General features: G+C 47.5%; 1 protein-coding gene across 1 annotated transcript in view; it reads right to left on the bottom strand.

The window, feature by feature from the left end:
- Window positions 1-989: 989 nt before the first annotated feature.
- The window catches only part of TRIM66 (tripartite motif containing 66), a 40600-nt gene continuing 17442 nt past the window's right edge, over window positions 990-24147 (bottom strand). Inside the window, exons 11-21 of the mRNA XM_056115915.1 lie at window positions 22444-22605; window positions 10503-11024; window positions 10181-10373; window positions 9191-9251; window positions 5336-5510; window positions 4748-5031; window positions 3910-4036; window positions 3593-3667; window positions 2964-3116; window positions 2342-2560; window positions 990-1540 (exon numbers count right to left, since the gene is read on the bottom strand). Coding sequence (XP_055971890.1) covers window positions 1481-1540; window positions 2342-2560; window positions 2964-3116; window positions 3593-3667; window positions 3910-4036; window positions 4748-5031; window positions 5336-5510; window positions 9191-9251; window positions 10181-10373; window positions 10503-11024; window positions 22444-22605 — 2031 coding nt within the window. The 3' untranslated portion in view covers window positions 990-1480. The remainder of the gene's footprint in view (window positions 1541-2341; window positions 2561-2963; window positions 3117-3592; window positions 3668-3909; window positions 4037-4747; window positions 5032-5335; window positions 5511-9190; window positions 9252-10180; window positions 10374-10502; window positions 11025-22443; window positions 22606-24147) is intronic.

The raw sequence follows: 24147 nt of genomic DNA, 5'->3' as shown, positions 1-24147 counted from the left end.
CCTGCATCTCTGAGCCCAAATGAGGCCAGGACCTTAGGCTCTTAAAATTAGATGAGCCATGGCAGGACAAGGCAGACTTGTGTCTGGGGGCCAGGAGGCTAATAAGCCAGAGGCAAAGCTCCCCCAGGGCCACCACCAACAGGCTCCCTCTCAGCCAAGCCTGTGCTGGGGAGGGCCTGACCCCCAGCATCTGGCCAAGCCTCTTCTTCCCAAGCCTCCTCCAAGAGCCACGAAGATCCATCTGAGATGCAGCCCAGCTCCCATGACTTCTAGAACACTCTTCTCTGCATTCTAGAAACCACATTCTGAAGGCGCATCAGGGCTACCAAAGTATAACACTTCCTTGCCTCCCAATGTCCCTTGCCCAACCTAGCAGAACTTGGCGAATGGATACGTGGGTCCAGCTAGCTTGTCCCTCCTCTGCTTTCTCCATCCTCAACACAGGAAAGCCCCCCTGGAGTCTAGGCTCTCTTAGCCTGGCTGCGGGTGAGTGGGAAGATGCTGCCCTCTGATCTTTGGCTCTGTGTGCATGGAGAGGGTGAGCGCGTGGGTCCCTAAAGCAGGGGGCCAGTCCCACCTCACCCCCAGGGAATGGTGAGCCTAAAGCAGGGGGCAGCTGCTGCCCAGATTCCCTGACCCAACTCAGGACCCGAGCCACAGAATGGAGCTAGCGAAGGGCTGGCTACTGGAAGTCACTTCTAGGAAGGCGGTTCCCACACCAAAGAAGACCTAAGAGCCAAAATAAATCGTAAGTGGCACAGAGGGTGGGCACTGAAGCACGCGTCTTCTTCAGCGGGCAAGGGTAATCCAGCCTGTGCTGCCACCCAGCCCAGCCCACAGCGTCCACGATACTTTCCCAGTGGCAAAAGTGGGAAAGGCAAATACCCTGAAAACCATTATAACCCGAATAGGCACCAGTTGAGACCCACGGCCTCTAGAAGCCTCCTTCATTCCCCTGCCCAGGGCAGGTGACTCTGGGCCCCGCAGGCCAAGCAAAGGCAAACAGTGACAGTCTTTGGCTGCACTGGGCCAGGGATAACAGGCCTGCTCGATGTCAGAACCTCTCTCCCTTCTTTCCCCTCTCTTCTGGCCCAGGAGGAGTCTGGCTAGACACATGCCTCCTGTGCCCTGCACACTGAAAGGTGAGAAAAGTGTTTTCCTCAGGAGGAAGAATTCACCAAGGCAAATGGCTCCTCCCAAGACCGGCCAGCCTGGGGCTTGTCCAGTAGACCCTGCACATCTGACCCTGCCGGGAGCGGAAACACCTCTCTCTTGGCAGTTTATTCCTGAAATCTCTGTCGTGGATGCACGAAGGCTCCCAAATAAATGCTGTAAGATGTGAACGGCAAAGAAGATCACGACACAGCTCGACAAGACTTGTCTCACATCCACAATCTCAAGAGAATGAGCTGAAAGGTGGGGAGAAGCGGGCAACAGGACGGGGTGCCGGTGGCAGGGCAGCTCAGCGTCCTTCCAGCTCTCACACCTGGGAGATGCTGTTGGTCGGGCGGAAGGACATTCTTTTTGCTTTTTCATTCTCCTGCCGAAAAAAAAAAAAAGAGGGCAGGGTTGGAGTGGTTCCCTATGCCGGTGTCAAAGTGGTGTGACTCTGGAGCACAGAGATAAGTACAGTGGACAGGGCACTTATCCAACCTGGGTTCCCAGCACCCCAGATGGTCCCCTGAGGCCCGCCAAGAGTGATCCCTGAGCTCAGGGCCAAGAGTAAGCTCTGAGAACTGCCAGGTGTGGCCCCCAAAACCAAAACAAAACAAGGTGCTCTACCCACAGGTACAACAGTGAAACTCACTGAAGCCACAGCACAGGGGGTCTAAGTGTCATAACCTAAGGAGGAAACTGGTAAGGCCTGGCACACAGAGGCAGGCATCACAGGCCAATGGTCTAAGGTGGTTCTGAATGAACGTCTCTGTACTAGTCATTTGTTTGGGACACCCCACATGTGGACAGGTCACTAGACAAGACACTCACTCCTTCCTCCTCTATTCTGCTACCCTGACCTCTTTCTTTCTCCCAAACCTAAGGGAGGACCTGAAAATGGGTACTTTGCTTCCTGGAGGCATCCTGGTGCAGAGTAAATAACCAGTGCGAAGCTGGGAGTTGGGAGACCTGCCCCTCGCACCAGGCCCGCTGGTCCCTGGCCGGCCTACTCACTGCTCGGGTAAATGAGTTGATGTGTCCACTGCTGCCCACCTTCCTCGAGACCCCAAGGTTGGAAGTGGGAGTGCATGCTGGCCTCACCACTCTCCCAGGCCACTCTGTGCTGCGGTGCCCTTGCGGTCCAGATGCCCCAGGTCCACCCACTCACCCGCCAGCAGTTCTTTACCATATGTCGCCGCCGCCTCTTGGGTTGGATGCCCTCCTGCATGTAAGGGGGCCACGGGAAGCCCTGGGGCGTGGAGCACGCACTCTCACTCGACACCTCCTCTGAGTCCGAGTCCTCCTGCTGGGGCTGGGCAAACTGCTTCTCCGGGTAGATATCTTTCAGCCAGCCCTCGAAGAACACTTCCAGGCAGCGGCCAGCCTCAGCCACCTCCGAGTCAGGCTGTGTATAGAAAAAAAGTGTGATGAGCGAGCCCGATTCCCCAGATCCCCGGCCCTCTAGCCCTCCCCCCACCCCCCCTTACCCCCCAGCCGGAGTGTTACAAAGAGAACAAAGCCTGGCTAGGTGCCTGGGGCATGGAGAATGGGACATTTTCTCAAGATTTAGGATAATCAGCTAGATTCAGCTCTAGACACTGTATGAAGTAACCATGGATGGGCCATCACTAGCGCCCCCTACCTTCCTCCTGAGCCCAGCACTGGGTTTCACATATAAAGGAAACTTTAAACACTCACTATAGAAGGCCCCAGAGGATCTGCTCCCAGGTCCTCATGCCAACTCCTACCCCGCCCTGAAGGTGTTGGCATCACTGGGACATGAGGGAACGGGAAACGGTCAGACATACATAGTTGAACTTAGCGCAGTTCCAGAACATGAGGCGCACGTCGGACACCACCTCCTCCGGGGTGGTGTAGTGAGCTGGGTCTTTCTTCTGCAGCTTCCTCCGAATGATCGACAGGTCCATGGGCCTCTTAATAATCTGGTAATAATGCCGGGCCTGGGGAAGGGGGGCGGGGAAAGGGTCGAGGGGAGGAGGAAAAGCAGGAAGAGTGAAGAAAAAAGCAGGAAGAACGCAGAGGGATGGAGAGGAAGAGGCAGAGAACCAGGTAGAAAAGTGGAAGAGCATAAAGAAAAAGACAACAACAAGAAAAGTCGTGTGGGGAGGAGAAAAGGGACTGGAGAGATGTTCCCCCCCATCAAGGCAGTCCAGATGGGGCATCTGTTACAGGGACCAGGGGCAGGGGGCAACGGTAGCTAAGGCCCCCCAATTCTTGGGCCCTCCCATACTTCCACTAGCCCTGTTCCGAGCCCCTCATGTGCCTGACCCACTTTGGGACCTCTGGTCTCTGCCAGGGTCTCATGGAGGCTTTGGAAAGGGGGGGGCACAGGATGGGGCAGGCATGGAGCGGGGTGCAGAGGGGGAGGCCCAGGGGGCGTGGGGTTCACGGCATGGGGGGTGGCAACCTGCCTTACCAGAGGGCTGACAGGCTCGTGGAAGGGCAGGCTGAGACTGTTGCAGCACAGCGACAGGACCAGCTTCTCACATTTCTGCAGGGACCAGAATTGGCAACAGCGTGGGTCCTGGAGGCCCCTCGGTGAGAAAGGGGCGCCCCAGAGGGACCAGTGGCGGGCTCAGTGTGGAAACGGGGCAGCAGGGAAAGCTGGGCCAGCCTCTACAGAACACACAGCTGGGCACGGACCAGCGAGGCCTCGGTCCCTAGTCACAACACAGGCAGGCCCCACCTCGCCCCCATCCCCGGGCAGGGGCTACACTCCAGGGAGCCCTGTACCTTCTGGTCGAACACGCTCAGGCCCGGAAGGGCCCGCATCCCAGGCTGGCTGTAGCGTGCGTTCTCACAGTCATACTCCATTTCAGGCTGCGTCAGACTGCGGCAGAGGGTGCACACCCAATCTCCCCTGCAGAGGCAGGTGGCATGGTCAAGTGAGGCCTCCGGCCCTGGCTCAAAGTCCCCTGCCCTGCTGCCCTGGGAACAGGGCTGGGCACAGTGGCCTGGGAGTCAGAGTCCCTCTCTCTGCTCTATAAGGAAGGACGCTGAGCCACAAGCTTGAAAGAAATCCAGCGATGAGAAGAAGAAGAAGAAGAAGAAGGAGGAGGAGGAGGAGGAGGAGGAGGAGGGGGGGGAGGAGGAGGAGGAGGGGGGAGGAGGGGGGGGAGGAGGAGGAGGAGGAGGGGGGGGGAGGAGGAGGAGGAGGAGGAGGAGGAGGAGGAAGGAAGAAGGATGAAGGAAGAAGAAGAAGAAGAAGAAAAGAAGAAGAAGAAGAAGAAGAAGAAGAAGAAGAAGAAGAAGAAGAAGAAGAAGAAGAAGGAGGAGGAGGAGGAGGAGGAGGAAGGGGAGGAAGAGGAGGAGGAGGAGGAGGAGGAGGAGGAGGAGACTCAGGAGGATCGAAAGGAAACTTGCAGGAGGGAGCCAGGAACCGGGAGGAGGGGAAATTATCCTGCCCTCACATGTCCACCTGTGCACGGGCAAGAAGGCACATGGTGGTGACTGGACCACTGAGTCACAGGCCTGCCCCTGTCTGATGCTCAGAGCAGGGGGGAAGCTAATCCACGGCGGTGCCCAGCCCCATCTGCTGACCAGGGGAGGGCCTTGAGCTGGCCCCACTCACCCGGGGAAGCTGAGCAGGGCTGGCAAGTGGCAGGAGAGGTGATACACTTTAGGGCAGCGATCACAGCACAGCAACTCTCCCCCGTTGAGACACACAGCACAGAAGTCTTCATTTTCTATTGGTACCGGGGGTCCCTTCTTGGCTCCAGCGGTGCGAGGAAGAGGTCTTGGTTCTTCCGAGGCTGCCCCCTCTACCTCTGGGGGCCGCTGCAGAGAAGTGACAGTGACCTTTCTCCCCCCCAGGCTCGGGGTCTGGATGGCATCTGAGCTGTGATCCTGGCTGACCTGGAGAATGAAGCCTGAGTCAGAGCCCAGTGCAACAAGCCGCTGAGAGGCAGAGGCAGAGGACCCCAACAAGCCCAGGGCACCCACTTATCCCAAGCCCCAAGCCTGCTAGGTCCCTTGAGTGTTGCGACACTGCCCAGGTGCCTCTCAGAAACTCCTGGTTGCAGCAGGCGGGCCAAACCTGGGGAGCTGCAGCCCTAGTGCAGAGAAGCAGGGCGAGGGCTGGGGTTCTTGCAACAGCAGCCAAGAAACAGACCAGCCGAGGCTGGGCCCAGATCCTGGTCACAGCAGCGCAAGGCAGTACCTTAATGGACATGCTGGAGGACTTAGCGCCACACTCGATGATCAGCAGGAAGCTCCCATCCTGGTCGTTCTTCTGGGGTTTCAGCTTGAACACAGGCATCTCCCCTGAAGAAGTGGCGCAAATCTTGAGTCTCTCCAGCCGCACATAGGGGATCTTGGGCTCGCTGGTGAAGGGACTGTGGCAAAAGAGACGCTTCTGGGTTTGGGGTGGCACCAACCCTGTCCGCCAAGATGGGCTCACCCATGACCCCACAACTGAATTAATGCTCAAGAGTTCTGCAGGCCAATCCTCTACAAACCCCAATATTCTGCTCTCCAGTCCAACTGGCCAGGGACTGTCAGCTACTGGGAAACCCTTTAGGGCTGAGTTTCTGAAACTAAGTTGTGACCCCATTTGGGGTTGCATAACTGAATGTGGAGGGGTGGTGTAAGGGAGAGTGTCACAGAAAAACTTGGCAATGGTAAAGGCTTCTGAACATGCCATGACCAAAACTTAATTCAAATCCGTGGGTGTGAGTCTTAAATCCAAGGTGATTTTGGTAGAGGTTCCTCATGCTGCATTTCTCAGGAAGTCACAGGAGAAAGAATTTTATTTTTTGTTGTTATTTTTTTCTTTGGGGGGGTCACTCAGCAATGCTCAGGGGTTACTTCTGGATCTTCACTCAGGAATTAATCCTGGCAGTGCTTGGGGGACCATATGGGATGCCGCTGGAGATTGAACTTGGGTTGGTTGCAAGCAAGGCAAACACCAGACTCATTGTGCTATCACTCCAGCCCCATAAGAAGAAAGAATTTAAACAGTGCTGCTATGACTCTGAAGTTTCAAAGCACATAGGTGGTGCAGAGGTGTGGTATAAAGTGTATATCTAAAACACAAAGCCAACAACACTCTAAGCAGGAGACCCATACCATACCAAACTTTAAAAAATGTGCCTGACTTGCTGCTCGACCCTGAGCATTGCTGAGTGACCTCCCACACACACACACAAATAAATAAATAAATAAATAAATAATTCTTTCTCTTGTGACCTCCTTGCACTTGAGAAATTAAGCATGAGAAACGTCTACCAGAGGTGAGACTGGCCTCCAGCTGATAATCACCAGGCCTATTCCAAATGGCAGGCAGAGCCCTTCCCTACAGGGTGGGTCCTAGCAACTTCCACATCTGACTTAAGTGCCCACACCACAGTTTCTGAAGTCCGTGGCCACACAACAGATCTACTCAACAAATGCTATTCACAGTTATTCTTCCTGTGATTCTGTGAGATCAGGCAGAGAAAACAAAAAGTAACTTCCAGCTTAATCCCTCAGCATCTTCCAGTGGAGGTTAACTACAAAGACTCACCCCCAACAGAGCAAAAACTCTAAAAAACCAATGGGAAGACATGTAGAAGCACACCAAGCACACCAAGCAAAAACAAAATCACTGAAGATGTTAACAACACCAGTAAACCTTCAGTGTCTTTAGTGACACAGCATAGAGTTTCCTGCCTTCACGCCTGGCTGTCCTCACTGGGGCCCCTTGGAGGAGGGCGGGTTGAGTTTCCCTCCCTGACCTGAGCAGAGCCCCGGCAGCTGAAGACCTCCGGTTCCAGCCACAGCCATGCTTAAGACCACCACTCTCCACATGTTCGGACGAGCCTCACGCATGAATGAACCGGCAGAGGAACCCTGGTGTGCAGGACCCAGGGCTTAGATCTCCAAGCCTGCTCGGATCAGGACTGGGCCTCATCCACCCAGATCCCCCATCTTCCAGTATGTAGGCATTACACCCACCAAATGCTCCGGGGTCGTGTAATCCCATCAACGGCCAAGACCCAGAGACTACAAAACCCTGCTCCCGGACATCTTATTACCTAGTTCTTACTCTGGAGAACCTGGCAGGCTACCAAAAGTATCCTGGCCGCATGGCAGAGTCTGGAAAACTCCCTGTGGCATATTCAATATGCCAAAAACCAGTAACAATGATGGGTCTCAGTCTCCTGATCCTGAAAGAGCCTCGAATGTGGCACTTTCTAAAATCTCAGGGCTAGGACAAAGGAGACGTTACTGGTGCCTGCTCGAGGAAATCGATGAACAACAGGATGACAGTGATACAGTGAAGCTAAGTATGTTTAATAAGTCCAAAGAAATGTGTTTAATGAGTCCAAAGAAATGACAGTGCAGATAATCAGCAAAGGAAAAGACAGTATGAGACTGGAAATAAAAAACTACTACAGTCAGAAATTAGAGAAATGAAGAACATGTTAGGTGATATTTAAAAAGTCAATAGAAGCTCCGACAGCTGAATAACAGAGGCTGAGCAAAAGATTAAGAAGCTCCAAGATGAGGAGGAAACCACTAGCAAAGAGCAGAAAGTGGAAAATAGCCTGAAAAGAAATAGATAGCATACTAGAGAATTATGGGAAAGCTCAAAAGGAACAATAAAGAGTCATCAGAGTCCCTGAAGAACAGGAAGGCAAATATTATAAAGAAACAATAGTTAAAGAAATCATCAATAAGAACTTTCCAGAATTGAGGATTATAGGCACCGAGATTCAAAAGGCCAAAAGAGTCCCAGTGAAAATATAACCAATTAGAAAAACGTCAAGACACATTATACTCAAAATGGCAAAATCCAAAGGTAAAGATAATATTGAAAGCAGCAAGGTCAAAAAAGGAACTTACATACAAAGGAAAGCCCAGGATATGTATAGCAGATCTATCAAATGAGACTCTAAGAGCCAGAAGAATATGGAAGGATATAGTACAAAAAACTCAACAAAATGAATACTTCACCAGGAATACTCTATACCGCTAAATTATCATTCAGATTTGAAGGAGCTATACAGAGCTTTATGGACATGCTAACAGCTTGGGCAATTCATAGTCTAGAAACCAGTTTTACAATAAGCATTAAAAGAGCTCCTTTAAAAGGACAGGAGGGCCGGAGTGATAGTACAGAGTAGGGCCTTGCACATGGCCAAACTGGTTCAATACCCGGCATCCTATCCCCCGAGCACCAGCAAGAGTAATTACTGAGTACAGAGCCAGGAGGAACCCCTGAGCATCACTGGGCATGACCCTCCCCCACAAAAAAAAGACAGTATGAGTATGGCACTCACTAAAGGTGCATATGGTCTTCCTCTACTAAATTAAGAAAGGTTAAAATATATAGCAGTTAATCATTACAAATTAACTCTTATTGATTTATTTTCTGATAATTCTGTTTGCCATTCCTTTTAAGTTTCATTGAACCAAATAATATAAAATAAATTCGTTATGTGCCTGTCAAGGGGACAGGCTGGGGGAAAATTGATGGAAGGTGGGAAGGGGATATTGGTGATGCGTGTTGGAACACTGTATGCCTTAAACAACTCCATTATAAACAACTTTGTAAATCACGGTGTAAAAAGGGAAAAGAAAAAGTGCCTGTCAAGGAGGCAAGCTTGGAGGTGGGAGGAAACCTGAGGACATTGGTAGAGGGAAGTTGACACTAGTGGTGGTGGGGTTGGTATTGGAATATCGCATACCTAAAACTTTAGTATGATCAACTTTGTAAATCATAGCATCTTCATTTTAAAAGTGTAAAATAATTTTTAATCTTTAAAAAATGTTTATAAAGAACAAGAGCCCAGGTCTCGGAGCATCCCTGACACACAGAGAGAGTGACAGGTGAGGAGGGGCACATGCCCTGCAGCAGATCACAGGTCTGCATCTCCCTCCACAGTCAGCCCAGACTCCAACCACACACACCCAGCTGGAGGTCAGGTGAAATCTCTGCTTTGAGTCCAGTCACCTGGGATGCTACTTCCTGTGCCAACCACCCAGGGCATGGAGCAAGAGTGGGGTGGGGTGCAGACCAGGAGTCTGTTACCTGATTCTCTGGTTCTCCTTGGTATTCAGCTCCAGGGTTCCTTGGTCAACACTGTCATACTCTAAGGAAAAAGATAAATACCTGTGACATAGACGTAGAGCCACACACTTTGACACCTATACCTGCAGCCATTTGCTCCTCTTACATTCAGTCACACACATGTCCCCAATTGCTACCTGTGTTGTAATCTCCATGGTGTGCCCATAGAGGGGACAGCACAATCACTACAAACTAAACACATCACATCCTGAACTGAAAAGTTTCCGTAGACACACTCAGCAGCTTTCTAGTTTCCCAACAAGTCTTCAACTTCCAGCATGTCTTCACCTTAACCTTCACCTTCCTAAGAGAGGAACCCTCGCTTAGTCCTAGTGAGAATCAGTGTGGACACTGAGAAGAGGATCAGGGCCCATCTCCAAAGGAGCAAACGTCCCCTACCATAGGCACAACAGAGATGTCTGTTCCTGCCAGGTGCAAGGAGAATCCCCAAAGCGAGAGTAAGTCACCAGTAATTTCACTGCAATTAGGTACCCCTGTAGTCTCGGAGGCAGTGATGACCAGCCCCACTTACAAAGAAAGAATTCAGCTCAGGAAGGTTAGGGATCTTGCCAGAAGCATACACAAAAAGAGTTGGCTTACTAGAACTAACTACTTCACAGTCAAGAATGCTGTTTTCCCTAAAATATTTTGCCAAGGTTCACTCTCCTAGACGGAGTTCTTCCTGTTTCCCCCTACCTATAATCCACATATCTGTACATGGGAATGTCAGAGGTCAGGCCCTGGTCATGCCTGGTTCAGTCATACCCATAGTGAGGGAAGCATGACTGGTGTCAATAGATCAGCTCTGGAGAGGAGGAGAAACCGAGATGAGAGAAATTGAAACTGAGCTGCTTGGAATTAGAGCCTATGTGTGGCCTCTGTCTCAATGGAAGCGCAGGGAATCTCTGCTGAGGGCCAGTGTGAAAGGCAGGCCACTGACTCAAGTCTTACCTTTTGGGTTCTGGAACTGTTGCAAAGCCATGGATGTGCTGACCACTGGAACCAGTGGAGATTTTTTCACAGAGAGATTAATTGGCTCCTCTGGCTCTGAGGGAATAATCAAGTCTTTGGAGGCATCCAGACCAGGGGCCACGAGGCCTTGTCCCAGAGAGTCAGTGAAGCGGGTGGAATCCTCACTTTCAATCTTTTAAAAGGTCAACAAGAATCAAATAAATCAGACACTTTGTCACGTGATTCACAGAGCTATTAAACCAAGGCCAGGCTAGGCATCAGTGATGAAGAGAGGACGGTGAATAGGATTCCCAGGACTTACCTTACACAGCGCAGTCCCCAGGGAGGGGTCAGCCCCATCCAGAGGGCACAGGTTGCCAGTACATCGGCCAGAGCTCGAACTGCAGCTGGATCCAGTTTCTGACTGTGTATCAGAAGGTGGAGGCAAGCCTTGATGAGTACAAGCTGCCAGACTCGCCCCAGACTCAGCAGGAGCAGACATCATGTTAGGCCCAGCCTGAGAGCGATCACTTGCCAGGCTTGGGATGGGCAGGGAGGACTCATTCATGGGGTTGGGCATGTGCTGGGGAGCACCACGCATGAGGCTGGGCACGGTCTGCAGGTGGTTGGCTGTCAGACTGGGCAGGGTCTGGCTTTGGTTGCTCGCCAGGCTGGACACAGTTGGTGGGGGGCCACCCAGCAGGCCTGGTACTGCCTGGGGGGCACCGGTTGTCAGGCTGCTCACACTCTGGATCTGTGGCTCTAAGGTCCTCGTAAGCCTGTTGGATGACAGCTCCATCTCCAGCGTGTTGGAAAAGCCCATGATGCTCACTGAGGTGGAGTGCTGCTGGAGCAAAGGCAAGAGCAGGGCACATTAGCCAGAGCCACGGCAAGGCAGAGGAGAGGGGAGAACTGGCCTAGTAGGAAGAATTCCCATGTTCCATTTGGCTCTGGAATAGGAGCCGCAGAAAAAATCGACAGCCCCAGGAAATCTTGTTCCCATCCCCCCATCACGGAAGCTAACCGGCTATGACAGAGAGGCAGGCATGGCTGAGGGCAAGTGTGAGCAGGAAACAGAGAAAGTGGAAGAGTCTACCTGGGTCACCACCGCCACTAGTCACATCCCTGTACCAAACACTGGCTCTCCTAGTTCATGTCCTCTTTTGGCTAAGCCATTATTAATGTTTCCCCTTCACACATGTTCTTAGTTTATGACATATTAGATATTGGGGTTGAAGGCCAGGGAGTGGTAGAGGCTGTGAGTTCAGTTCCCAGCACTGCATGAACATCCACCACTTCTGGGAGTCACTCCAAGCTCTGGTAAGCACTGAACCGCCAGGCCCCCAGTACCAAGCCAAGATCCACTGGCAGTGACTGTGCCAATAAAATATGGGGGGAGATCAGCAGGGTAAAGTTCTGACCTGCCTCGGGCCTTCTTTGAGTCAATACCAAGGCCCAGGAGCTTCTCAAAGGCCTGTGAAGACCCATGTCAGCCCCCAGCAGCAAGAGAGGAAGATTTAAATCAAGAGCTGTGAAGGTCTTTCCTAGTCCTACTACACAAGGACATCCTAAACCAGCAGAAAGCATCAAGAACAGTCAAATCTTAGATGTCCCCCTGTCTGGACAGTCACTGGAGGAGGCAATAATGACCCAACCACAAGAATCCTTTTCTGGGGCTGGGAGACATTTCAGTGATTCAAACATGTCACGGAAGTGTGAGGCATGAATTGGATTTCTGGTGCCACCTGCATGTGCAGAGCATGATCTGAGTTCCCAGCACTCTAAGTGATTTCTAGCTGGAGCTCCACGATGAAAGGACTGAAACATGCGGGAAGCACCACAGTCAAGTGTGGGAGCACCGGGACCTGATGTGGGAATACCACCACCCCATGGTAATCATGAGGACATCCAAAAAAGGATGGGGAAGAGGGAAAGGATCTTTTTCTCGCATCTAACTGCTTGGCGGCAGAAGAAAGGACTTAAAAGGTGGCTAAGAAGTTGAAGGCAACACCGCTTTCTGCCCTGAATCCATCCAACTTTTCATATTGGAGAGACAGATATAAAGGAGGGGAGACTATGGAGAGGAGACAGGCACTACAAGTAACTTTTAAGAATTTATATCTTTGATAACCCTGTCTTTAAAACAAATTAAAAGAATGTAACAGGTTGTCACCATTGAGAGTCAAAGGTGAGACAGGAGTAAATATTTATAAATCTGTATCATCTTCTGTTTGTTTGGGGGCCACACCTGGCTTTGTACTGAGGAATTACTCCTGCTAGGGGACCATATGGGATGCAGGGGGTCAAACCCGAGTCGGCCACATCAAATCGTACAATTGTCCTTATAATAACTAAGGAAATGCTTCACAAATCTCCCCAAACCTGATGGCCTTAAAGCCACCCTCTTCCCGTCCTCAGAGCCCCGGCCACACACCTTTCTTCTGTTTTCGAAACAGGTCAAGTTCTCCCCTTCGGTGTATTTGCTGCCTCCACATAGAGACTTACTTCTGTGCATTCTTTATGATCTCCTGAACTTCATTTACTGGTGATTTTTTCCCTCTAGACCTCCATGTCTCCCATTATACCTTCTTAATTCCTTGTACTTTATTCTCATAGCACAATCTCTGAGAGTAGTTGATTAATGTTTGCTTTCTCTACAAAGTTACAAACCCCATTAGGGTATGGATTTTGTCTGTTTGGTTATCTACTATATCCCTAGACACAGCATGTAGCCTGACTGAATAAATAAATTCGTGAGTTTTTTTTAAAAAATCAAAACAATGTGGGGTCCGGAGATACAGTACAAGGGTAAGGCCTTTCATATACCAACCAGAGTTGAATTCCCAGCACCACATATGATCTCCCAAGCACCACCAGGAGTGATCCCTGAGCAATGCAGAGTGTGCCCTCCATTAAAAAAAATAATATTAATAAAATATGTAAAATAAAATGACATATGTAAAATTAAAATTTAAGCACTGGGTGACTATTGTACAGATATTAAGCCAAATGAATAGCTGTTTAGTTCTTCTACTTACAAGTGAGTCTGACTGACTCTAAAATAATCATCTTTTTTTATATTGCTAAAATGTATTGAGAACTTTAAAGGCACTTTTTAATGTTTTTACATATACTTCCTCACTTAATCCAAAAAACAAATACAAGCTGTGAAGGTTGGAGGAAATAATTCATGTAAACATTTAGAACAATGTCTGTTGCTGCTAGGGCTGCTATTATTATTTATGCTATTGTTGTATCTCTAATTTTCACTTGAGAAGAATGAGGCTCAAAAAGGCATTGGAAAAATTTTTATGTTGTTGAAAACGTAATTTTTTCAACCTGCAATTCTCTTTATTAGAGTTCACATATGGAAATACCAACTGATTTCATAGATTGACCTTGTATCCAGAGATGTTGTTAAAAATCACTTTAAGATTGTCCTTGCAAAAAACAAAAAACAAACCAAAAAACTGTCTTTGCACACAGACCATGCCTTCTGTGACCAATAAGTTTTATTTCTCCCCTTCCTTCCCTATGTTTTTCTCTCACTGACCTCCCAAAGAAGGTTGGGTGCATAAGTACAGTACCCATCCTAGCTCATTCCTGATCTTAAGGGGATCCCTTCAATAGTTCATCACTGTGATATTTGTTGTGGGAGTTTTTGTAGATTTGAATTCAGATCACTGGCAAAGCCCCACTCTTAATACTTCCCTGTCTGCTATTGTCCTTTCCTTAACTCACCCATACTCCGTTCTTCAAATTGTGTCCTTCTAAACCTGCTCTTTCTCTTTTTATATTTTTTAGGGGAGAGGGATGGCAACCCCCGCCTGGACAGCCGAGGGTCCAGACATGACAACGACCTGATCTGAGCCAAATCCCGCTCCTCCCTGAAGCCTGCCAGTTACCCAAGCCCCACGTCCCGGGCTCCCGCACGGGGGACCCCCACCGCCCGCACGGGGGACCCCCACCACCCCGGCACAGCTCAAGACGGGGCTCCCTCTGCCTGCTCTCCATCCGTCGGCTTTGCTTTCTCCTTTCGGTCACTTGGAGGGTGTCAAAAGCAGAGCAGCTGGGCCCAGCAAGCTACTGAGAGTATCTCGCGCACACGGCAGAGCCTGGCAAGCTACCCGTGATGTATTCGATATGCCAAACACAGTAACAACAAGTCTCACGAAGGAGATGTTACTGGGCCCGCTCGAGCAAATTGATGAACAATGGGAGGACCGTGACCGTGACCGTGACCATGACCGTGACCGTGAGGGGAGAGGGAGACACACCCAGAGGCAATTGGGGGCTACTCCTGACTCAGTGCTCGGATTGTTCCAAGTAGTGCTCAGGGGATCATGTAGTGTCAAGAATCAAACCCACATACAAGACAAGTGCTCTACCACTGAGCCACGTTCTCATTTTTCTTACACTTCTTTCTCTTCCCCAATTCCAATTTTACATATATATATATTTATTTATCTCCTTTCCATCCCTCTAGCCCTTTCCTTTGTATTTGCTTAACATATGTAAATTTTAGTAAAGCTTCTATGTTATGTTTTGTTTTGGCTTTTGGGTTACACCAGCTGTGCTCAGGAATTACTCCTAGCTCTGTGCCCAGTGATCAATCCTAGCTCTGTGCCCAGTGATCACTCCAGAAGGGTTCATATGTGGTACTGGGGATCAAACCAAGGTCAGCCATATACAAAACAATCAAGGCAATCAATCACCATACTATCTCTCCAGCTCCAATATAGTGTGTCCTTAAATCTTAATGTTAAAAGCAGATTAACTAAATACCCTTTAACTAACTCTTCAAAGTAAAGTCAGCTTTTTATAGTTCACTGTCTTCAATAAAAATGTTTAAATTTGCCTTATAATCTAGGTCCTTGAATAAGAAAAGAGGAGAAGAGGATGAAGAGGACTGTTCAACCAAATTGGATAAGTAGGGATAGAGACAAGTTTAAGGGACTTTCCTTTCTAGGAAAGACACTCAAACATGCCCTGGGGACTGGAGAGGGAGTACAAGAGGTAGGTTGGCAGCCAATTCAGTTAGCCCTCAGCCCATAGTAGTTCCCTGAATACCTCCAGGAGTGACCCCTAAACAGAGCCAGAAGTGAGCCTTGGGCACAGCTGCTGGGTGTAACAAAAATATATATATTTATATGTGTATACACACATAATAAATTTATATATAATAAAATTTTATATATGTATAATGCTCTGGCCTACATTTTTTTATTCTGCTTATTTATCTTGGTTAGGCACTACCACAACTTTTGAACGTTCTATACTTCCTCATCTATGTATAAAATTAACCAGGTTGAAGAGATGGTATAGTGGGCAGGGCACTTGCTTTGCATGCAGCTAACTCAGGTTTTATCTCTAGCACCGTATATGGTCCCCCCAGCCCACCAGAAGTAATCTCTGAGCACAAAGCCAGGAGTAAGCCCTGAGCACTGCCAGGTGTGGCCCAAAAAACAAAGCAGAAAAAAAACTAATGATATGGCATTTCCTTTTTATAACATGTGACAGTCTAATCCTTAGAGTTGTACTCTTTCACCTTCCCCCTATTTAACCTGTGACTTTAATGCTGATCAACTCCTCTATGGATGTCACAGATGGATCCCAGGAAGATCCTTATTGCCAAGCATTGAGAGCACCAAAGTCCATCTGAGACCATTCCAAATAATAATGGCCTGGAAGATGTATGAGACAGGGACAAGATTAAATTCCCAAAGACAGAACTATCCAGCTTAGAGGCAAAGATCACATTTGCAGGATGCTGACTCCCCTGTTCTGATTACTTATTTACTATCAGGAAATGAGTGTTATTATGATCGAGGGGAGGAAGGTGTACAGACTGAGCCATGGACAAATTAAGAAAACTCCTCTCCCATAGTCACCCCTCCCCTTCCAGCCTGTCTGCTGCATGCCCTCTGCTCTATTACTTGCTTCCCCCCCCCCCCACCAATTTTCCCTATCTTTATTGCCCAGGTATTTTTTATGGACTCCAACATGTTTCCGTAATGACTGCCACAATAATTGCTGTCCAAATCCAGAGAAAACATTGCTGTCTCTTTTGCTCTTATTCAACAGGAAGGGGAAACTGAGACATAGAGTGAGATTCCCCAGGTTTCCCAAGCTTATAAACACCCAAGATTAGGAATCTGAGCCCAGACTTAAAGATTTTCTGTTAAGAAATCAATAAGCAGACACTTAGTGCACATACCCTGAGTTTAATATAAATTTCAGGTTCTTACAGCAAGATGTTGCTGGGGATAAAGTAGTGCAGGTAGGGTGGCGTTCCACAGAAAATCATTTTCCAGATATTTGAAAGCAAACCTCTTTCAATAACAAAATGTGATTGGCTTGAAAATATTCTGAATGGGTGAATTCTATAACACTTTACACATAACCCTTTCTTATTAAACAGAAAACAGAGAACCTAGTGAAACCAGTTCTTGTGCTGAAAGGAACTTCGATGGACCTTGACTGCTGAGTGCGCTGTTTAATGGTGCTTTAAGAAACTTGGAAGAATGCTGAATTGAGCTTGTCCTTTCGCTGAATAACCTTATACTATGGCACTTTTCAGGTGATGTATCTTGCCATTTTCCTTCCTAGTAGCTGCAATTATAGCTGTCCCCACCCAGCTGCTTCTAATTTTACTGATATAATGAAGGAAAATTAAAAATTCCCAAAGAAAACTGTAACTAAGCTTCTTACTAGATCAAAAATACTTACTAGATACCTGAGTGTGCACTTACAAGCCACTAAATAATGAAAAATGTGCTTTGAATATGTTTAGAGATGATATTGATCATTTAGGGAAAAAATACCCATGACAAGAATGCAGGGTTTGCCATGGGGACAATAAATTTGTTGATTAAAAAACAAAGTACTGAAAGTACTGTGTGATACGTTTGTTTGGTGGCTGCTCTGAAGCTCTGGCTGTGCACTCTTTCAATTTATTTCAGTAGTTAAAGTTGTCAGAGTTGACTACCACATAGTGTGCAATTGGAGAAAGAAGCTATATCTTAAAAGTTGTCCTGAAAATATAATGAAGGCTTTCATTTTGGCTGAAAGAAACAGATAAGGAGACTAATGTAGAGGTAAACAGATTAGTGGATTAAGTCCTGGAATATTTGAGTGCTTCAACAGCTTCCTGTTAGGTAGAATAGTTTAGAAGTTGGTCTTGATACCGTTGAGTCAGTTTGTTGAAGAAGATACTAACTTCTCAAGCAAGTGATTTCACAAATTGATTTTGGGAGTTGGTCATAACTGGAGGTGCTCAGGGGCCCATATACAGAACCAGAAACTGAACCTGGGTTGGTTGCATGTAAGGCAAAGTCCTACTCCCTGTACCATCTCTTCGGTCCCCACAAAATGATTTTAAAAAGTGAAGTTATTGCTCTTATTAACAGAGAGTAGTTCACCACCTCAGTGAAAAACTCTGATATGAATTGAGGCTATTCCTGTATTCACTATGTTGTGTATGCTCACGGAAGAGGCATATGGAAAGATATTTGTGGGTAGTGTAGAGAGAAGAACTAAAGAGTACTCAGTGCCCTCATGATCCAGTGAAGACAGAAAAAGCAAAGAGGATCCCAGAGTCGTATTTATAGGAGAGAAAGCCAAGGTATAAGGGAGAGGAATAAGTGAATTTCCATAAATCTCAAGTGAAACCCATACTGAATGAATACTTCAGTACTCAAATCTTGGAGACTCAGAAGAATCAACCTCGAGGCATATTGGTCGCAACAGTATAAGGAAATACAAGGCTGAGAAGCAAGTGTCTGTGTTCTGTTGGACTGGGAGATCTCAACAAAGGCTTGGTTTGTGGTTGTGATCAGGCCTGAACCAAGAAAATTTTCTATATTTGAGGAAGTAAATTCAAAGAAGTAGGCCTAGGGTGTTTGACTTGATTCCTGAGTAGGACAAGGCAGTTATCCTTAAGATTCTGCACACACTGGCCAGGATGTGCCTGAAGAAAGCCTCTTCAGGACATGGGGCTATTCTGCAAAAGCTGTGATCACTGTGGTCAGGGCCAGACTCTGAGCAAATTACTGTTGCAGAGGTTGAGATTCATGATCTAATCCATAGGAGAGGCTTTGGAAAGTGTGAAGAAGGGATGCCTAACATTTTCCTCATGTAGGCAAGGGGTAGAGAATGAGTATAAGAAAAGCATTTCCTATTTCTGCACTTCAATTTCCTCTTTCACTGGTCAACAGAAATTTCACTGTGTTGTGAGAGCATACTAAGAGCTCATGCATCAAAGAGCTATAATTGCAAATAAACATTTATTTTCCTTCACTTTTGGTCAACACTCTTAATTATCTGGCCCACAGTAAAAGTCTGCTGTTTTAGCATCTTAGACTGAAATGCCTCCCAGATTCCTCTCAAGTCACGCCATCTGTTGAAGGTCCAGGGCCACCAGAACAGGCAGATTTGGACTCAGAGAGGGCTCTCCGTATGCCTACGGTCTTGACTCCGTGAGAGCTTTAGGGAGAAGTGTAGTCGTTAGCATTCGATAAGTTCCAAAGCATGAAATGAAGACATCAAAACGCCTTTTCATTCCACTCAGGGTTTCTGTTGTGCAGCTGTCACCACGGTGCTTCAGAGTGACTGAATCAAGATTAGGAAGCTTAGTGCAGACAGATGTCAACAGTTAACATCCTGCTGGGCAAGGGAAGGTGTTGAAGTAAGCAGCTCCTGAGATGGCAAGCTCATCCTAGAATTTCCACATATCACTTCCAGCAGCCATTTGTTTTCACCACCAACTCAAGTCAATGCCAGTGCCTCTGTGCTTGTGCTCTGCTGCAACGTTCTAACAAAGGTCCTCCTTGCGATGCTCGTGTCAGTGAGGAACTCAGAGCAAGAACCAGACCGTGCAGGACACAGTGCACCAAATGCCAGGGGGCATAGTCCTCTAACCTGGGAGCATCCGAAGGACTTCTGATTCTTCAGGCACCACAGGCCAGCTCAGGCTGGCAAGTGGGCAGGAGAACCAATAAAGATTAAAAACAAGCTAAGCTGGGTCTCCCAGGCCTCTCCCCAGCAAGGCCTCGGGTCATTTCAAAGGTTATAAAGACAGGGAAATGTGGCAAGTGAGGAAGGGGTCAAATAAGAGTCCCCCTTCCCACACACACCACAGTGACCAAATAGAGGCCATGTAACCTCATCTCTGAACACAGGCTTGAGTTGGGAATCTGGGCTCTAGCCCCAACATTGCCAGTAGTCAGCCGTATGACTCAGGTGTGTCACTTAACCTCTCTTTGTCTCAGTTTCCACATCTTTCAAAGGGGAATAAGAAAATGGCCTCCTCATAGTTTTTCTAGGGTAAACAAAGAGATAAAATGAAATTCTATGGTAAAATTCTATGGTAAAACATAGGAAAACGCTGTACAAGGTATTATTAATGATAGCATTCTTTGGTATTAAACCTTCCACCATGCTCAGTTCCAGCAATTCAAATTAGCAAATGCCTTCAACAAATGCTTCCTTATTTCAGTAGCTTTGTGTAGAACCAGTACCTCTCTTGGTCAAGTTGAACCAAAGGTTCTTCTGTGCTAGGATGGCAACCTTATGGCTCTTCTGGAAATCCATGCTATAATAGCTGAAATATAAATCACCTGTCCTCCAAATCTCTGCCTGAGCCAGTAGATAGGGTCAGGTATAGTCAAATGAGGAGTTAAGGCCTCCACTAGCCTTACTACTAACCTGCCACACAAAGGGAACTGTTCTGTGCTGTTTGGGTACCCAGTAGAACACCTCCTCTATAGCACAAACTCCATGCTGAGAGGCAGCTCACTGGGTATGGGAACAAACTCAAGACTTATCATACATGCAGCAGTATATTCTGCCCTGCCTCCACTGATTTGAGCGCTGGCAATTTCTCATGTTTCCATTCGAACTACTGGCACCTATCTTCAATGTAACGTCACAGTAGATTCACATCCACTCAAAACTTAACACTCCTCACCCCCCAAGCTGTATGTCTTCCTATTCTCTAGCTCAAAGAATGACAATATCAAGGGTCAAAACAAACCTCAGTGTCTAGACTTGGGATTTTCCTCCCTTTGCATGTTGAACCAGACTCCACATCCAGAAACTCAGTGGAAATCCAGAATCTCTTCAAGTCCTTGCTTCCTTTTTATTCCCATATTACTGGTTTCAGTTTGTACCACTTTGGTCTCCTTTCTAATAATTAACCTAAACTACATTCCTCCCCTCCTAGAGATCTTACAATCACGACTCAAAAAACTCGAGACTTCAAATTTCTACCTCAGAGTATAACTGCCATGCCTCCCATCATGCCCATTTCCCAATATTTCCCACTATTTCCCATGTCCAAACAACTCCAAAAGATCTGAAATCCAAGTGCCCCAAGGTTTCTCCCTTCCAGACCTTCCTACCTGCCATTCACAAATGACTGTTATTCCAGCCCCTCCTCCCTTTACCAGTCTAAATTCCCCTCCTTCAACATGTAGTTCAAAATCCTGTCTGGTAAGGAAGTCTTCTGTGAATAACACTACTTCCTTCCCTGAGGTTAGGTATCCCCACTAACTAACACAGTGACAGTATTTATAACACTTGATTGTTATCCCTCTTTAACTATTTCCCCTTCTATTGTGGAAACGTCACTGTGAAACTGTTTTATTCATAAATATATGCCTAGCACCTAGCAAAATATGACACAGTAGAAAATATATATAAAGAATATTGAAAAAATAAATGCCTAGATGGTTGTAAAGTAGCCCGAGAGCTATTTGTAGCACACTAATGTACTCTGCAGCAAGCCTGTAGAGTTGGGCAGATCAGGCATAACCAAACACCACCTATTTCAAGAATGCCCATTCTCAATAACCATCAGGCATTTCCAAGTTCACGTTTTATTTTTGCCAACTCTTATTTTTCAATACCCCCTTCTCAAATATTAGTAAGAGCAAGTGATCTAACATCAGTTTCAACCACACAGCAGGTAGGGTGTCAGTGAACAGAATAGTAACAGTCCACAGGAGTAGAAAGCTTGATCATACATGACATATGTGGCTTATGTGGCAATGGTGCTTCAGGGGGAAATGTGGGCCAGGCTATACATACAGAGCAACTTCAGGTGCTGGGGCTGTAGGCCACAAGGCTGCTACAGGTTTCAGGGGACAGGCCTGGAGGGGACAGACTCGATAACAGAGATTCAAGTATACACTGCCAAATAGCTGTTGTGAGGAACAGCAAAAAGAGACGTGGAACAGAGCCAAGAGACACAAGAATGCCAAGGGGAGGAAGGGCCAGGTTCCGACTAATTAGAGTGTTAGGGATGGAGGTGAAGGGCAAGAAGGAAGGAGGGCAGATGAGGCGTGGTCCTCTATTGCCAGCATAAAGGGAACATATATGAGCAAACAGAAGACCTCCAATAGCTTATCTCCAAGAAACCCATGTCCCCACAAGCTCGGCTCCCTCTCTGGGCAGGACATCCTTGCAGACCACGCACCCAATAAATGCCACAGATTCACATTCAAATGCCAACCAACTTTGGGTTGTGGGGCCACATGAGATATTTCTCCCAAATCTTTGCAGAGGTCTGGAACTATAACACAGCAGGTAGGGTGTCTGCTTTGTACGTGGCTGACCCGGGTCGATTCTTCCATCCCTGTCAGAGAGCTCGGCAAACTACCAAGAGTATCCCACCTACGCGGCAGCGCCTCGCAAGCTCCCCGTGGCGTACTCAATATGCCAAAAACAGTAACAACAAGTCTCACAATGGAGATGTTACTGGTGCCACTCAAGCAAATTGATGAACAGCGGGACGACAGTGCTATCTTTGCAGAGAAGTAGTAGATCAGGTTTTGGAATCTGACTGACCTTCATCCAAATGAAGCTCGGCCAACTCACCTACTAGCAACAGAGCCCAGGATGTCTATTTGCTTAGGTCTGAAAGGGGGGTACCTATCTCACAGCTGGTTAATCCAGATGATACTTGTGAAGGAAGCACCAAGGACAAAATTTTCAATGGATAGGCTTTTTTCCCTTCCCCCCCTCCACCTTAAAAGCCCGCCCAGTGGGTTCCACTTTCAGTGGGTAGTTGGGAGTGGAGGTGAGGGTGAGGAAGGCCCCACACTTCTGGAGAGTTAGGACAGGATGCATGACTCAGGACTGTGTGACATCCAGGGCTGGATCAGGGACACTCCTCCCCCCACCCAATCATCCTCATCCAGATCTCTGGGGTCTTGGCTGGCAGTGGGTCCCATGTCATCGGGGAGAGTGGGCTCCATCTGTACCTTTCTCACCACATTTGGAGAGGAGTGCTGGATGGTGCTGTCCAGTGGGGGGACACTGTGAGGTGTTTCTTCCCCAGAGGCCTGGGGCAAGGTAGCAGCAGTATTCTTATCAAGAGGGAGAGCTGGCTTGGAGCCTTCAGATGCTGGGTGCTCGTCTGCAGCCTAAAAGAGAAACATAAGGACTTGGGGTGGGTTTCAGGAGAGAGGAGCAGTAGCTAAGACCCACCATATACTAACCACTGTCACCATTCTCTCATCATAAACTGATTTTAAATATTTGTGTGAGAATTTAAAAAAATAAATTTTAGCTAAATTCTTCCTAAAACAGCATCTTAATATGAGTGCTGGGATAGAATTACACTGTAGCACTATAGTGCCATTGTTCATCAATTTGCTCGAGCGGGCACCAGTAATGTCTCCACTGTAAGACTTGTTACTGTTTTTTGGCATATTGAATACACCACGGGGAGCTTGCCAGGCTCTGCCATGCGGGCAGGATAAAATTGAAATAAAGAATTCTGAGCTAACCTCTGTTGTGTTCAATTTAACCTTTATAATCATTTTTAACTTACATTTAGCTGGTGGTCCTTTCTGAACCCTACACCCTTCTCTGCCATCATGGGGATTATTCTATATCCCCTTCAAAGGAACCGAACATCAGTTGAAGCATGATCTGAAGTTATCAGCACAAAGGCACAAATGTGATGCCATGTATTTTGTATACACACACATTATGTAATCAAGCATAAATTCTATCAAGTTGCTTTGAGGCTCTAACTGTGATTACAAATTTAAAGACATTGTAGGAAAGGTGTCAAGGGAGAAAGGGAAGGGTCTGGAACAGAAATATCTAGAACAAAAGAATAGCAAGTGTTAAGAATGAAGATGTGGAATGCAGCAAAGATCCCAGAGGTACACACTGCAGCTGCTTGTGGCTATAAGAGAGAGGAGCAGAATCCATCAGCCGCTTAGGGAGAGAACCACACTGTTCTGTGACTGTCAGAGCAGTGACCCCGATCCATGTCTTGGCTCTACCTCCCAGCTCTGTGATCTCTAGGCAAACTGTTTGCACCTTCTGATCCCTTCCTTTTGCCCCTTTGCACTGATGATAATGCTTCTCTAGCATGCTGTTGAGAGGACAAATGTGTGTGTACACAATAGACCTAACTTACAGGCTTGAAATAAGCTGCATTCAAGCTTATAGATGTAGTATTACAAGATGCTGCCCACTAGCACTGACTGCCCTTCTAAATACCCGCCCCCACTTCTTCCTATTTGGGGTTCACAAGATTCAGCAGGGTAAGTGGAGAGGTTACAAAGGTCAGTGATAGACTCCCATCCTCCATGGTCCAGGAAGGAGTCTAGCCCAGCTCAGAAAGCTCCATTCCAAAATGGAATGCCCTGCCACAAAGGCGGGGCAGGGTGGGAAGATGGGAGGGGAAGTGGGAGGACTACTGGGATCACTGGTGGTGGAGAATGGGCACTGGTAGAGGGATGGGTACTCGATCATTGTATAACTGAAACCCAAGCATGAAAGTTTGTAAGTCTACAACTGTACCTCATGGTGTTTCTCTAATAATAATAATAATTAATTAATAAATACATTAACACAGAGGAAAAAAGAAAGCTCCATTCATGGAGAATGCCCTTTATCACCCCAAAAAGGACAAAGGTGGGTCACTCTGGAGAGCACTGAACCTGGAT

Source organism: Sorex fumeus, unplaced genomic scaffold, assembly GCF_029834395.1.
Source record: "Sorex fumeus unplaced genomic scaffold, SorFum_2.1 ptg000030l, whole genome shotgun sequence".
Lineage (NCBI taxonomy): Eukaryota > Metazoa > Chordata > Mammalia > Eulipotyphla > Soricidae > Sorex > Sorex fumeus.
This window is presented reverse-complemented; position numbering and strand designations above follow the sequence as displayed.